This window comes from Biomphalaria glabrata, chromosome 1, assembly GCF_947242115.1.
Source record: "Biomphalaria glabrata chromosome 1, xgBioGlab47.1, whole genome shotgun sequence".
NCBI lineage: Eukaryota > Metazoa > Mollusca > Gastropoda > Planorbidae > Biomphalaria > Biomphalaria glabrata.
In genome coordinates, this window is record NC_074711.1 from 77,190,535 (window position 1) to 77,203,908 (window position 13,374).

Genomic DNA, 13,374 nt, shown 5'->3' on the forward strand with positions numbered 1-13,374 from the left:
CTTTATAATTTGTTTAGATGTATGTTTCTGCCGCCCTCTCATTGTTAAGACCATCTTCTCTCCTTTTAGCCGCTCCAAGAAATTTAACTCCCGTATAAATGATTGCCTTCCTTTTAATATTGGAAACGGCTGTACACTAATTTTCCACATGTTGAGTCTGTAGAGAGAGTTCATTAAAGTTTGAAGTTTGTCTTATAAATGTTTTGAAACTTATTTCTTTATGAAGCACACCCTTGATCTGTGTGATCTAATAAAGCACGACATGAAGCACACCCTTGATCTGTGTGATCTAATAAAGCACTACATGAAGCACACCCTTGATCTGTGTGATCTAATAAAGCACTACATGAAGCACACCCTTGATCTGTGTGATCTAATAAAGCACGACATGAAGCACACCCTTGATCTGTGTGATCTAATAAAGCACTACATGAAGCACACCCTTGATCTGTGTGATCTAATAAAGCACGACATGAAGCACACTCTTGATCTGTGTGATCTAATAAAGCACTACATGAAGCACACCCTTGATCTGTGTGATCTAATAAAGCACGACATGAAGCACACTCTTGATCTGTGTGATCTAATAAAGCACTACATGAAGCACACCCTTGATCTGTGTGATCTAATAAAGCACGACATGAAGCACACTCTTGATCTGTGTGATCTAATAAAGCACTACATGAAGCACACCCTTGATCTGTGTGATCTAATAAAGCACGACATGAAGCACACCCTTGATCTGTGTGATCTAATAAAGCACGACATGAAGCACACTCTTGATCTGTGTGATCTATTAAAGCACGACATGAAGCACACCCTTGATCTGTGTGATCTAATAAAGCACGACATGAAGCTCACTTGATCTGTGTGATCTAATAAAGCACGACATGAAGTTCAAAACCAACACCAACAGAACGGGGAGGGGGGAGACTCAGAATAGATCCACATGGAAGGAAGGATGCTAAACACACTGGAACTATGAAAAAGGTTGAAAACACTGCAGCTAATGCCCTGTGAATGTGTATCAGAGATTTGGCCTCTTTGGTCCAATGAGAAGTAAAAACAAGTTATCAATCGAGACTGCCGCAGATAAAATTGCGTGAACACAAAAGCCTTGTGTTAAAATTAGAAAGATTTGGTTTATCTGCAACAACGAGTTGATTCTAAGAAATATTCAATTCTGTTTTTGACTTGGGGTTGCGGGGCAAATACAGTAATCTACCTAATAGAAAGATATTGAGTCTGAATTCCATTGTAGACTATGAATATTTAATTTTAGATTTAACTCGAGCTAAGTGAGTCCGAGTCCAGACTTGAGCAGAAAATTTGTGTAACTGCTTAAAAACCTGAAACCCTTTTTCTAGATCCTCATTCGCCCACCAAAAAAAAAAAAATTACAATGAAAGTTTGTGTTATCACATAAACTCAGAGGCGGTCTCTGCCGGGAAATTGTGCATTTTTAGTCAAAAGACTAGGAACCTGAAGGCTTCCCACAGCGCTATTGTCCTGGCTGAATTTTTTACTATCAACTTCAATGGAGACAAAGAGTTAGTTAAGAAATTAATTCTTATCCTTATCAGTATATGTTCGATTGTGATCACAAGCTTGGTATTCGTGGACGAATTTTGTAATTACTTTTCATAATTGGAAAAGTCATTGTCTAATTGTGGGTGATGTGAGCTCTACGCTATGGATATTTGTTTGACGTTGAACAAAAATTTTCATCCATCGTTTGTTTTGTATTGACGCTACTCTCTTATTTGTGAACAAGAAAATTAAATTTACTGTCTACACATACTATTAATTCATGTAATTCAATTGGTAAATATGTACAGTAATCTTAATGAAAGAGATCACAATGAAACAAATACAGACATAATTATTTTTGTCTAAGAGTGCACTTTCACGATATTTACACAATATCATTATTATTATTACAGATCTTAACACGTTAGAACAGTGATGCCCAAAGTACGGCCCGCGGGCCAGAACCGGCCCGCGACGTGGTTGCATCCGGCCCGCCGAAAAGTCGGCACAAAAAGTAATAAATTCTCCCCCCTTCAAAAAAAGTTGAAAATATATCTTTACCTTTGTTAGGGCCCTCACTTGTTTCTCTGATGGATTAGTACCATGACCTTTAACGAGTATGAGTTTGTGAAATGGAACTCTGAGTGTAGAATCTACCCGGAAAAGTGAATGTATCTTTTTTGTGGAACATGATAATAAGCCAACATAGTGTGTTTGTAAGGAAAGTCTGGATGTTTAAAACAACAACATATACAGTGGCTTTATAAAACAAATAGGACGGCCTTCTTGGTTTGAGCCGCGTATAAAAGATTGGTTAAACTACGCCTAGAGATATGACCAAAAAGAGACAAGAAAATAGTTGGTGGTAAAAGTAGCTACAATGCTGCTCTCATTTTAAGTAGAAATGAAGCAAAATTTTCTAGACGCGTATAAAATGATAGACTTTAACTATCCCATTAATTAATGTAAGAACTAGATCCAATAGTTTCAAATGGTTTCAGGTGAATTTTGATTTCATATTTTACCATTATGTTGATGTGGCCCGCAACACGCGTGTCGAAAGTTAACATGGCCCGCTGGTCAAATTAGGTTGAGCATCACTGCGTTAGAATATAATAAAAAGCTGTCTCACAATCGAGTTACCTTCCTTTAATACATTTCATTTTACAGTAATAAGATTTCATTTTGTACCATTTTGCTCTGACACCAGTAATAAATATAGAATGATATAAGTGAAAAAATGAAATACTTTGAAGTATTTAAATTCTTTGAGTGAACACATTATTCCCTTACAAGAGCTTGTTTGCTACGCCACTGTACAAAAAGGTCTGTCTTGCGGTATGCTGGTTGGACAGTTGATCAGGTGTCTCGATGGTATAGGGGTCATACTAAGGGCGGACTGGGTGCTAAAAACCTGATCGGGCATTTCTATACGATCCAGCCCAAAATTGTATATGATACTAGCCGGATATGATTCGCGGTCTGCGGGTCTTAGTTTTGGTATTTACTGATCTACTGTATTGATTGTAGATCTATGTCAAACATGGAGAAAATAAAAGTACAATGTGATAATGGACTTCAGACGACTTCTTCATATCAAATATAAAATACCGTGAAACCGACTTGTTAAAAAAGTTTCATTCTTTATTAGAGATACAATTAGGTACTTTTTGTCTATTTTTAGTACCCTCCCGTCGAGGGAGGGACATTTAACATAACTAAAGTCTTGGCCATGATCTAAGGAAAATTTATGCCAAGTTTCATCAAGATTGGTCAAACGGTTACAGTTTTTATTCGGGACATAGTACACAATGTAAAAACTAGAAACATTTTTACAAGCGCTTCCCCGGACCTACGACTTGCTAAGGGGGTGCGCGAACACATTTTTATTCGGCAGTCAATGGTAAACGTTTGAGAAACCCTGGCATCCACGCTTCGTGTTTTCCTACAAAAAGAATTACTTCACTGTACATGGGTTGACTTGACGCTAAATGTTGGGCCCATGTTACAGATGAAACATTTTTATAGTGTGCTTTTATCAATGTGCAGGTGTGTGTGTGTCTATCAGTCAAGTAACGTGAGTGCTAATACATTGAATCTTAAGACAGCTTCTGAAACAAACTATTGACTTTTTGTCACCCTGAACTTTTGTGATTGCCTAGAATTTTCTTTTCCGGAAACTTGCAATTATTGATTTTTTTCTAACATACGCAATTTCTCTCTCTCTCTCTCTCTCTCTCTCTCTCTATCTATCTATCTATCTATCTATCTATTTAAGTGCAGTAATATGTTGAATGTTAATATTTAAGATTCACGAATATATTAAAACTATTCATTCATCAGTGCAAAGTAGTACATAAAAAAAACGAATCTAACTTCTAAGGTACAGGACATCTGATACTTCCTACTACGAGCATTGGTAGTATCAAACGCTAATCACAGGACAAGCCTCAGCCAATGTGTTATCAATTATTGTGTTTGGAACACATGCGGTCTAGCGTGTAACACACTTTAGTGTGTATACGAGTTTTTATATCCATTTTAATCCAGATTACAGACTGAGTTGGATAAATTTGAATAATATATTAGTATAAGAAGTAAGCAAATTCAGATCATTAAAAAAAAAAATGAGAATGTATTTAATAGAATAAAATAAAATAAAAATAATATTTGAAATATACCTTCGCCACCTGCATAAATCAAAGGGCTATTGTGTAAATATTTCAATGTTGAAACAGGAATAATGCTTTCATCTGATTTGAGCTCATAGATAACATTTTCCCTACGATGGTGTATACAATACAATTATAAACAGGCATCTAGACCCACGCTAAGCTAATTGTAGGCGTACACATAACAAAAACCCTACATCATAACAAGGAAGGGTTTTAGCCAGTTTTGAAAGGAAAAGACCGCAGAACACATTGTGTCAAGTTAAAAATAAACAATGTCACGTGGGTAAACAAATGACGTCTACGGCGAGTGTCAGTGTCAGCAATAACTAACATATAGATCAAAATGTAAGCTAAGTCAGTGTGCTGAGACCAATCTAAGTTTATTTTTTATATACTGTGTGGAAATAACTAGATAAATACCTAGTAATGTGTCAACATATCGATTGCCTTGGCTTGTTTCCCTTGTAGTTCTGGATTGTTAACCTTTGAATTTCCTACACTGCTACTAGACTAACTAGAGTATAGAGTCAGAAGTACATGGCCGACCAGCTGTCGAAATCTTCACGTTGACATCCACATATTGACTGAGATAAACATTGTCATGGAAGACAAGGATATACAGTTTAAGGTAAGCGTTCAATTCGTTTTACAATTACATATTAGTACGACGAGTTGGAATACTTGCATAGTTACATAATGGTTGGCAATTAACTTTTTTTTAAAACTTTACCCTCGCCTGGTGAAGTGGTATCCGTTCCAGAATGCATATGGATTGTCCAGGATCCGAGCCCTGCCTGTCGCATTCCCTTGAAGGAACATCTGAATCTTACAACTCAGCTACCTTCCGGGACAACTTTTATGATGTGATAAATCTCTTTAAAATTTGCAAGAGCCACCCAATAGTTTTCAGACAAGATTGCTTAGAGTTAGTTTTCGATTTAACCAGGCTTGTGTTTCAAAAGTGTTTTTAACGTCAATGTGTTGCATAAATGTGTTAGAAATGTTAGCATTTAACATGTAATTTATTTTGTTTTATTAACATATCCCAAACACGAATGAACTCAAATTGAAAAGAATGATGTATTTTGGTGTTTGAGAGAGAGAGACTTGCAATATTGTGTATACAGGTTACAAGCATGTTAGTACACACTGGCACAACATTTCAGAGTACCTCCACTAGTGACTAATATTTCTTTAGTGTTAAAATGTGTACAAATGAATAAAACAATTCAGAATTCGGCTAAAACAGTATTCAGAAATGTCGATCGAAAAGGGCAAAGACAGTTTAATAAACAGATACATACATATATAAAGGAAATAAGAAGAACTCCCTCGCTAGAGTCTAAAATGTCCTTTATAATTTAATGTGTGCTAATCAACACTTACTTATTGACTAGATACTGACTATTAAATTTTTTTGTCCAAAAATCTACCTTAAGTTTTGCATTCCTAAATTAGTTAATTAAGTTTTGAATATATCACATCATAAGTAATAAAGGACGTCTATTGTTTATATTTTACATCCAGTGTTTCTCAACGGTACCCATAAATCCTTTGCCCTGTACTTTCTCAACAGGCTCATTGTCTGCGTGAGTTATTCAAAGGACGATTTACACAGGATGAAATGCTCAGAGTTCTTCAAGAGTTTGATGAAGATCACAGACAAGCATTGGACTTTCTTATAGGAGGTAGACAATTCGACTTGTAGGTCTAATAGTACACTAAAAAAGATAGTAAAGTTTCCCTTTCAGACCTTGCAATCTATAAAGCAGATAATATCTATATTCTGTATGGCTTTATGACTAAATGTCTACAAAGCTTATGTCTATTCGTCTGTCCTGTCCGTCTGTCTCGTCTGTCTGTCTTGTCCATCTGTCTTGTCTGGCTGTCTGTCTTGTCCGTCTGTCTCGTCCGTCTGTCTTATCTGGTAAAAAGTTTTATACACGTTCATTCTCCCACACCCATTCTTGGAACAAAACATGAATCAATAAAAAAAAAATTAACAAATAATTATCATTTATTGATATTGAAGTATTTTCTTTTGTATCGAATAAGGGAAGTAAATGCTACTTATTGAGATGTGTAGCTGTATGTAGGGCGTTATCCTGCTTAGTACATGTTGTAGAGAATTTGTCTTCCACTTACAATTCTCGGATTAAGTTGAAATTGTGCATAACTATTTATAGATGATGACAATACATGAAGCAATCGATAAATGAACCAATAAGTGAAATCAATTAGTGTTAATTAAGTTTGCATTATATAAAAAAGTGAGTTTATTCCTGCACTATTAAAATATATGGCAGTGGTATTGAGGTTCTTCTTGCCCTTGTATAAGCTTTGCCTGATATTGATTATGGAACAGAGTTACAAGAGTGAGAATAAGTTTTTCTTTTTTTCAGAAGATCCAGAACAAGTCAGTGGATTCCTGAGAAAAGTTAGTTTGGTGTTGTTATTTTTTTTAAACACTATGCACAATCTAATCTATAATGAATCATTTGAAGATTTGCATTTTCATTTACTACACTCGCAGTAAATATGCCAATAATAAATGTTTTTATTTTTCTTTGTTCATCTCTTGTTAGGTTTACTGTGATAGAATATACATCTCACTAGAATGTAAACTTTTTTACACTTATTATTTTTACTTTGAGCAGACAACTAACTATATAGAGACTCTGCAAGAAGATTCTCAGCATCTCTTGGAATTCTTGGACAACAGCGAGCTAGTCATTAGACCTTCAGAACGTCTCTTCGCTTGCGTCACGTGCAACAGAAGCTGGTGGAAGAAAGTGCCATACAGAAAAGAAGTAGATTTTGTTTTGAGTTGATATCGCAAGTTTTTGTTTCGCTAACAACAAAGTATACTTAAAAGTACAACTTTTTGTATAGGGACGGTATACAGAAAGGATAGGAATGACTATAAACTTACAACAACATTTAGTTATAAATTTAAAATATTTATAATAGAAAACGTTACATTTTTGTGTTTTGGTTCTTTTAACAACTAATACATTCATATGAGGCACCGTAGCTGAGTTGTAAAGCGCTTGGCTTACGAACCGAGGGGTGCTGGGTTCGAATCCTGGCGAAGACTGGGATTTTTAACTCCGGAATCTTTATGGCGCCTCTGAATACACCCAGCTTTAATGGGTACCAGATATTAGTTGAGAAAAAGTAAAGGCGATTGGTTGTTGTGTTGGGCCCATGACATCATCTGCTCCATAGATCGCAAGGAGTACTTAACTTTTACATTTAAAGCTAGAGAGAATTGAAAGCCAGTGAAACAAAGAGATTAAAGAAACAAACAAAACAACGATATACACTTACTGAATTCTTCGACTTTTTCCGTAGGGGGTCGAAAACAGATGTAAGAGCTGGTCTGTTAACTATAGTGCTTCATTTTCCAAACGGTTGGTGTCAATTTTCAAGAGCTTCATGTCGCGTTTTCATAAATTAGTATACCTTAAAAGTTGGCGTCCTGCGGCTCTCCTGCCTTCTGTTAGATCGCCATACAGACTATCTTGTGGCATTCTGTGAACATGACCAAGCCAGACAAGGCGTCGACTGCTGATAACAGCGTGGATGTCTTGGACCCTGCTCCTCGCACAGCACTACCGCATTGCTTATTTAATTTTGCCAAGTTTGTGTTTTTAAATCCGTCTTCAGCCTCGTAGGTGAAAGATATTCAGCTTTTTTTTGTCCCGTATGTCACATAGGTCCGGTAGACTAGGGCTAGACTAGTCACATTTACATATAAATGCTACAAAATTCCATTTTTTGTTTATATATGTCAGGTATCAAGGTGTAAGAAATGCTTGGTTCGATACGATGCTATTCCTAAAGAAAGAGAATGGGGCATTGGAGTCTTTCATTGTAGTCGTACGCCCAACTGTCGAACATTCAAGTACGTTATTAACTCTTTGCATTCTGGCTTTCATGCTTTTCTTATTCAGTCAGTTAGACAGAGGTCTCTCTGAAATATTTAGTACGAGTTTGAAAAATCAGTAAAATTTGAACACATTTTTTGTTCATAATTTAAACTAAAATCTATTTCTTCTAAATATTTATTTCAATTTTCTTTTCCGACACACCATTTTGCTATCGTCTGGTTCTAAATTCAATAGGCCTAAATATTAGACATGATCACAGAGCACTTTATTGTTGGTAACAAACTAGATTTAATACTTGTATGTCTTCATCTCTAGCACTTTATTGTTGGTAACAAACTAGATTTAATACTTGTATGTCTTCATCTCTAGCACTTTATTGTTGGTAACAAAATAGATCTAATACGTGTATGTCTTCATCTCTAGCACTTTATTGTTGGTAACAAACTAGATCTAATACGTGTATGTCTTCATCTCTAGCACTTTATTGTTGGTAACAAACTAGATTTAATACTTGTATGTCTTCATCTCTAGCACTTTATTGTTGGTAACAAACTAGATTTAATACGTGTATGCCTTCATCTCTAGCACTTTATTGTTGGTACCAAACTAGATCTAATACGTGTATGCCTTCATCTCCAGCACTTTATTGTTGGTAACAAACTAGATCTAATACTTGTATGCCTTCATCTCCAGCACTTTATTGTTGGTAACAAACTAGATCTAATACTTGTATGTCTTCATCTCTTGCACTTTATTGTTGGTAACAAACTAGATCTAATACTTGTATGTCTTCATCTCCAGCACTTTATTGTTGGTAACAAACTAGATCTAATACTTGTATGTCTTCATCTCCAGCACTATATTGTTGGTAACAAACTAGATCTAATACTTGTATGCCTTCATCTCTTGCACTTTATTGTTGGTAACAAACTAGATCTAATACTTGTATGTCTTCATCTCCAGAGGCTGGGCTGTGATGGGTATGACAGAGTCTATATGTTACATTTGTAAAACTCCAGTGGCTGTCTCAGAAATTTTATCCCCCAAAAAGTCTGAACGCGCCCCAAGTTCAAAAGATACACATCAGTGCAACGGCTTCAACTGTTACAATAAGTAAGTATTGATTAATACATGTTCTCGTTATTCATACGCCTGGACTATTTGAGCAGTATCTGACCTCTTTATTAACCTGGATAATCAAAGGAAAGAAACAGGTTCACAGTAATTTGGTTAAAGGTAGTTTCAAAGCCTTTTTTAAAAATTTGATGGTGATTATGTATAGAGGGTAGCTCAAAATACTCACATTACATTGAATAAAAAGAAGTTCCAAATGAAACAAACGCACATCACAGATTGCTCTGAGAAAGACCTTTGTTAACTTTAACTATAACATAGCACATGGTATGGGCGTCGATAGTTGCAATCAATTCAAGAAAGTAAGTTACATTTAGTTTCTAGTACATGAGTATAGGTATGGATATGTGTTACTATTTCGATAAATGGTTTAAATTTATAGAGAGACATATATGATAACACAAAAATGATATTGATACTATATATATGAACTATAACTTTGTGAACTAATCTTGATCTGGAATCTATAACATATTGAGCAAAATGTATAAATATGTTTTTATTAAATTGTAATTATAAATTTTAGAAATCATCTTCACAGACATAACTGTAAATAAATGTTTATTTTAGAGATTGAATTTTTAAAAAAATTCTTCTCTAACCAAACGAACTTTAAGCATTAAATGAAAAAAAAAATATTTTTCTTTCCGATTGTATATTCTCCCCTTTTTGCACCTAAATCTCCTTTATAAAGAGTATGGTTTATGGTCGGGAAATTTGATATAATGGTATCCCATATTTAATTACAATAGGAAATTAAAAGTTGACAAAATGATAAAGTTTAAATAGGCTTATATTATATATAGTCTTAAGTCTTGCTAATACACTGAGTTAACCTTATATCGGCATCTAGTCAGATTGGATTGTTTTGCTTCATAATTATATACATTGGATAACATCAAGACTTTTTCTTCTGGTAAATGAATTTAACTTTTAAAAAAATAGTTTAATATAAATGTTGTAAGTCCACTATATAAAAATAATAGCTTTTAAAAACAAAACAAAACAAAATTAGAAGGGAGGGCACTGATGACAAGTTTTTAAGTTTCTTGTGAGAACTGTTTGATCTATCTACGATTTACTTTCCAATTTGGTTTCCATAGGAACAGAGTTGGCGCTGTCGTAAGTTTATTTTTTTATTCCGTTAATGTTACCTCTCTCTCTCTCTCTCTCTCTCTCTCTCTCTCTCTCTCTCTCTCTCTCTCTCTCTCTCCGTTAAATCCCATGGTACCTTTTTTGTGCTTAGAGATCTTGGTAGCGCTTAGATGATTTACTTGTGAATGTTTGCATTGATAGCTGTGAATAAAAAGTCACTTTAGCAGACCTCTCTGTAGCTAAGTGTAAGGTTACACTGGACCCCAGGGCTAGATCTGTTACACTGGACCCCAGGGCTAGCTCTGTTACTTTGGATCCCATATAGTCTTCTAAGGTTTTCATTATCCCCCAGGCTAGAAATGATTTTATCCAGTGAACAGACCTGGAGGTCTTCAACCGAGGTCCTGTCTGAATTTTCCATAGACGACCATAGACCGAGATTGTGGATCTTACCGTTTACACGGCCCACCTCGCCTCGTTCCTGGGCGCCGCTCGATATAAGAAGCCCGTGGGCAGCGCCCATCATGAGGGATAAGCTTCATTTTCTTATACTGTAACGACCACTGTTTCGTGAAATACCTCCACTCCAGCTAACGGGACAGTGATGACGGCCCCCTGCGTGGAAAGGCTTCGCAAATTTTTGGACTGTGTCACCGAGCTATTTGTTGCATAACCACCCCGAGTAAGATAAAATAAATCTCACCCAAGGTAGCACGTAAGGGATCTAGTTCGCTTCCCGCCCTTAACCATAATAATAGACACTTCTAGGGTGGCCCTACGCTGAGGCAACAAGGTCTGAAACCTACGAGTGACTGTTTTAGAATGTTCCCGAAATCGGAAACGTTTTTGTTATGACTTTAGGGGAGCTTCATTTTTTATTATAAAATTTATTTTTTTTCGAAAATATAAATCATTTACTGCTTCCTAATAGTACTTCCTGTAACAGGCCCATTTTTTTTAAAGAACGAGATAAAGTGATTGGTAATTCTACCTGTATGACTGTTTGTCTGTCAATGTGTCTGGCTGTCTATCTATCTATTTAATATTTCTGTCATTCTGTCTGTCTGTCTATCCATCTGTTTGTTTCTCTCCCCAGGGCCTGCTTTAGGAGGCACTAGACGAAGTGAATAAGTTGGCCCCAAAAAACAATAGAAAAATAAAATTAAACACCATAAAATGTAAACAATGCTATTTCTGCTATTTGTTTAAAACAATCAATGCTGACAAGTAACTAAATTTAATAAGCAGCTCTTTGCATTCTCCGACCTTTGTTTGATTTTCGATGCATCAGAGTTGAAATAACGTTTTGATATATTCCCCAATAGGAGTAAAAGGGTTCTTCTAACAAGTAGAGCTAAACATTCACGACTAAACCACAGTTTTAGTAAAGACTTTGATCTGGGCTAGTCGACACAGATCTCCGCTACATCTAGTTTTGAGAGTTAATCCAAGTTTCCCATTTTGTTATCAACATTTTTTTCCTGTTCAAGGCCCCCAACAATTGGAGGCCCTAGGCGATTGCCTATTTTGCCTATGCCTAAGGCGGGCCGAGCTCTCCGTTACGGCAACGGGCTTATAATTCCAAACTTTATCTAAATATATAAGCTTACAATCAGGTTGTTGTTTCCATGTTCACTTTGGTTATTGAAAAGATGTTCGACTTAAATGATTAAAAAAATGTATTTGTTTCTCTCTGTGCAGGCATCACACGTCTTCAGTCCCACTGGTAAGTTCTAGAGGCATGTCAACTAAAATTAGTCTGAAGAAAAAAAATACAGCAAAGGGGAGATTACTGTTTTTAAAAAAATCCCAAAACATAGATTCAAGTAACACAGCGTAGTTTAATGTCACCTTTTGTTTATTGGAGATTTTCACGATCAACTAGCCAATGTCAAGGACGCTAATTTGAACTTGTTTGTTGTCAACTAAATCGAAATTATTCAGCAATAAATTTTATCAATGTCTCAAAGTGTAGCAGTTGATCTTCTTTTCAAATCTACTTCATTAGCGCTGGTTAGTTGCCCATTGGTTTTAAATAGGTCAAATATCATAAAGTTGAAGTCGTCAGCATCCACTATTTGGCCATTATATTTTGTGCTACAAATGGATGAGAGTAGAACATCTGATTCTGCCGTTCTAAAAATTGCGCACCAATTATTGAAAGCCTTTTGAAACGATATAGCTGTTCAATACTTCCTTTGCTTACACCAATAGGATTCAGAGTTTTTCCGCGTGGTATGAACATTTCCAATACTTTTGTTCAGAAATTGAGCACACGGTCCTGGTAATTATTTACTTCTTTTTAAAATTGACTTTTTAAATCCACAGACCAGGTTCCTGTCTGCGTTCATCCCAAGTCTCGAGCGGCCATGCCTCCTGGATGCTGTTATCTGATTTGGAGCGTGAGGCACCCAAGTTCAGGGTCAACTGTGTCCACCTTCTGGGACCAAGGGAGTCTAAGTTCACGGTCTGGGATCATCCCAGGCTACTAAGGCACATCACCTACACCAGGAACGCTAGACTGACCTCTCTATCAATAAAAAAACAAACAACTCAATGGACAGAACTTGGCATTATGTTTTCAATATGAGTCGGCAGATGAACGGACAAGTACAAACCACAAGTTTCTAATGTTTGAAATAAAAATGCAAATAATATTCAAAGTTTTGAAACCAAAAATAGAAATGTATTCATTCAATTTTTAAAATGTTTGTATAATGTTTGTTTGATTTCTACAGCAATACAATCTTACTCCAAAATAATAAGTAGATATTTATTTAGAGAAAATAATACTGTAATAAATATTCTTGCTACATTATTTAGCAGCCAACGTATTGTTACACTGAGATCCTGCCCTTTAACCTATATTAACCTATGTGATGATTACAATCAAGGTATACTCTGTCCCCTCATTAGCGTAATACAACTCCGTAAAGACTATATAACAATTCAATACAATCTTTCAATAAAAAAGGTGATTACTTAAAATGAAACATAACTTCGAAAATGAACAGGCACATCAATATCTTTTTACAGATAATAGCAGA

The 13,374-nt window shown here is 35.7% G+C and overlaps 1 protein-coding gene across 2 annotated transcripts; it reads left to right on the forward strand.

Annotated features, from left to right (window-relative positions):
- Positions 1-3,489: 3,489 nt before the first annotated feature.
- Positions 3,490-13,012, forward strand: LOC106077141 (shiftless antiviral inhibitor of ribosomal frameshifting protein homolog). Of its 2 annotated transcripts, none has more exons than XM_013237910.2 (10): positions 3,490-3,579; positions 4,674-4,833; positions 5,782-5,893; positions 6,611-6,642; positions 6,863-7,015; positions 8,003-8,112; positions 9,062-9,211; positions 10,336-10,354; positions 12,029-12,053; positions 12,656-13,012. In XM_013237910.2, the coding sequence occupies exons 2-10, from the start codon at positions 4,807-4,809 to the stop codon at positions 12,817-12,819; spliced, it is 792 nt and encodes a 263-aa protein (XP_013093364.2). In that variant the 5' UTR covers positions 3,490-3,579; positions 4,674-4,806; the 3' UTR covers positions 12,820-13,012. The 2 variants fall into 2 exon arrangements, with proteins under 2 accessions (XP_013093364.2, XP_055872021.1); XM_056016046.1 differs by having other exon boundaries at positions 3,494-3,579; positions 6,608-6,642.
- The last annotated feature ends 362 nt before the right edge of the window (positions 13,013-13,374 follow it).

Excerpts from the sequence above, each read along its gene's own strand:
- LOC106077141 (XM_056016046.1), top strand. The coding sequence starts at position 4,807 with ATGGAAGACAAGGATATACAGTTTAAG. Across the intron at positions 7,016-8,002 it reads AAGTGCCATACAGAAAAGAA|GTATCAAGGTGTAAGAAATG; the intron begins GTAGATTTTGTT and ends TATATATGTCAG. Across the intron at positions 12,054-12,655 it reads ACACGTCTTCAGTCCCACTG|ACCAGGTTCCTGTCTGCGTT; the intron begins GTAAGTTCTAGA and ends TTAAATCCACAG.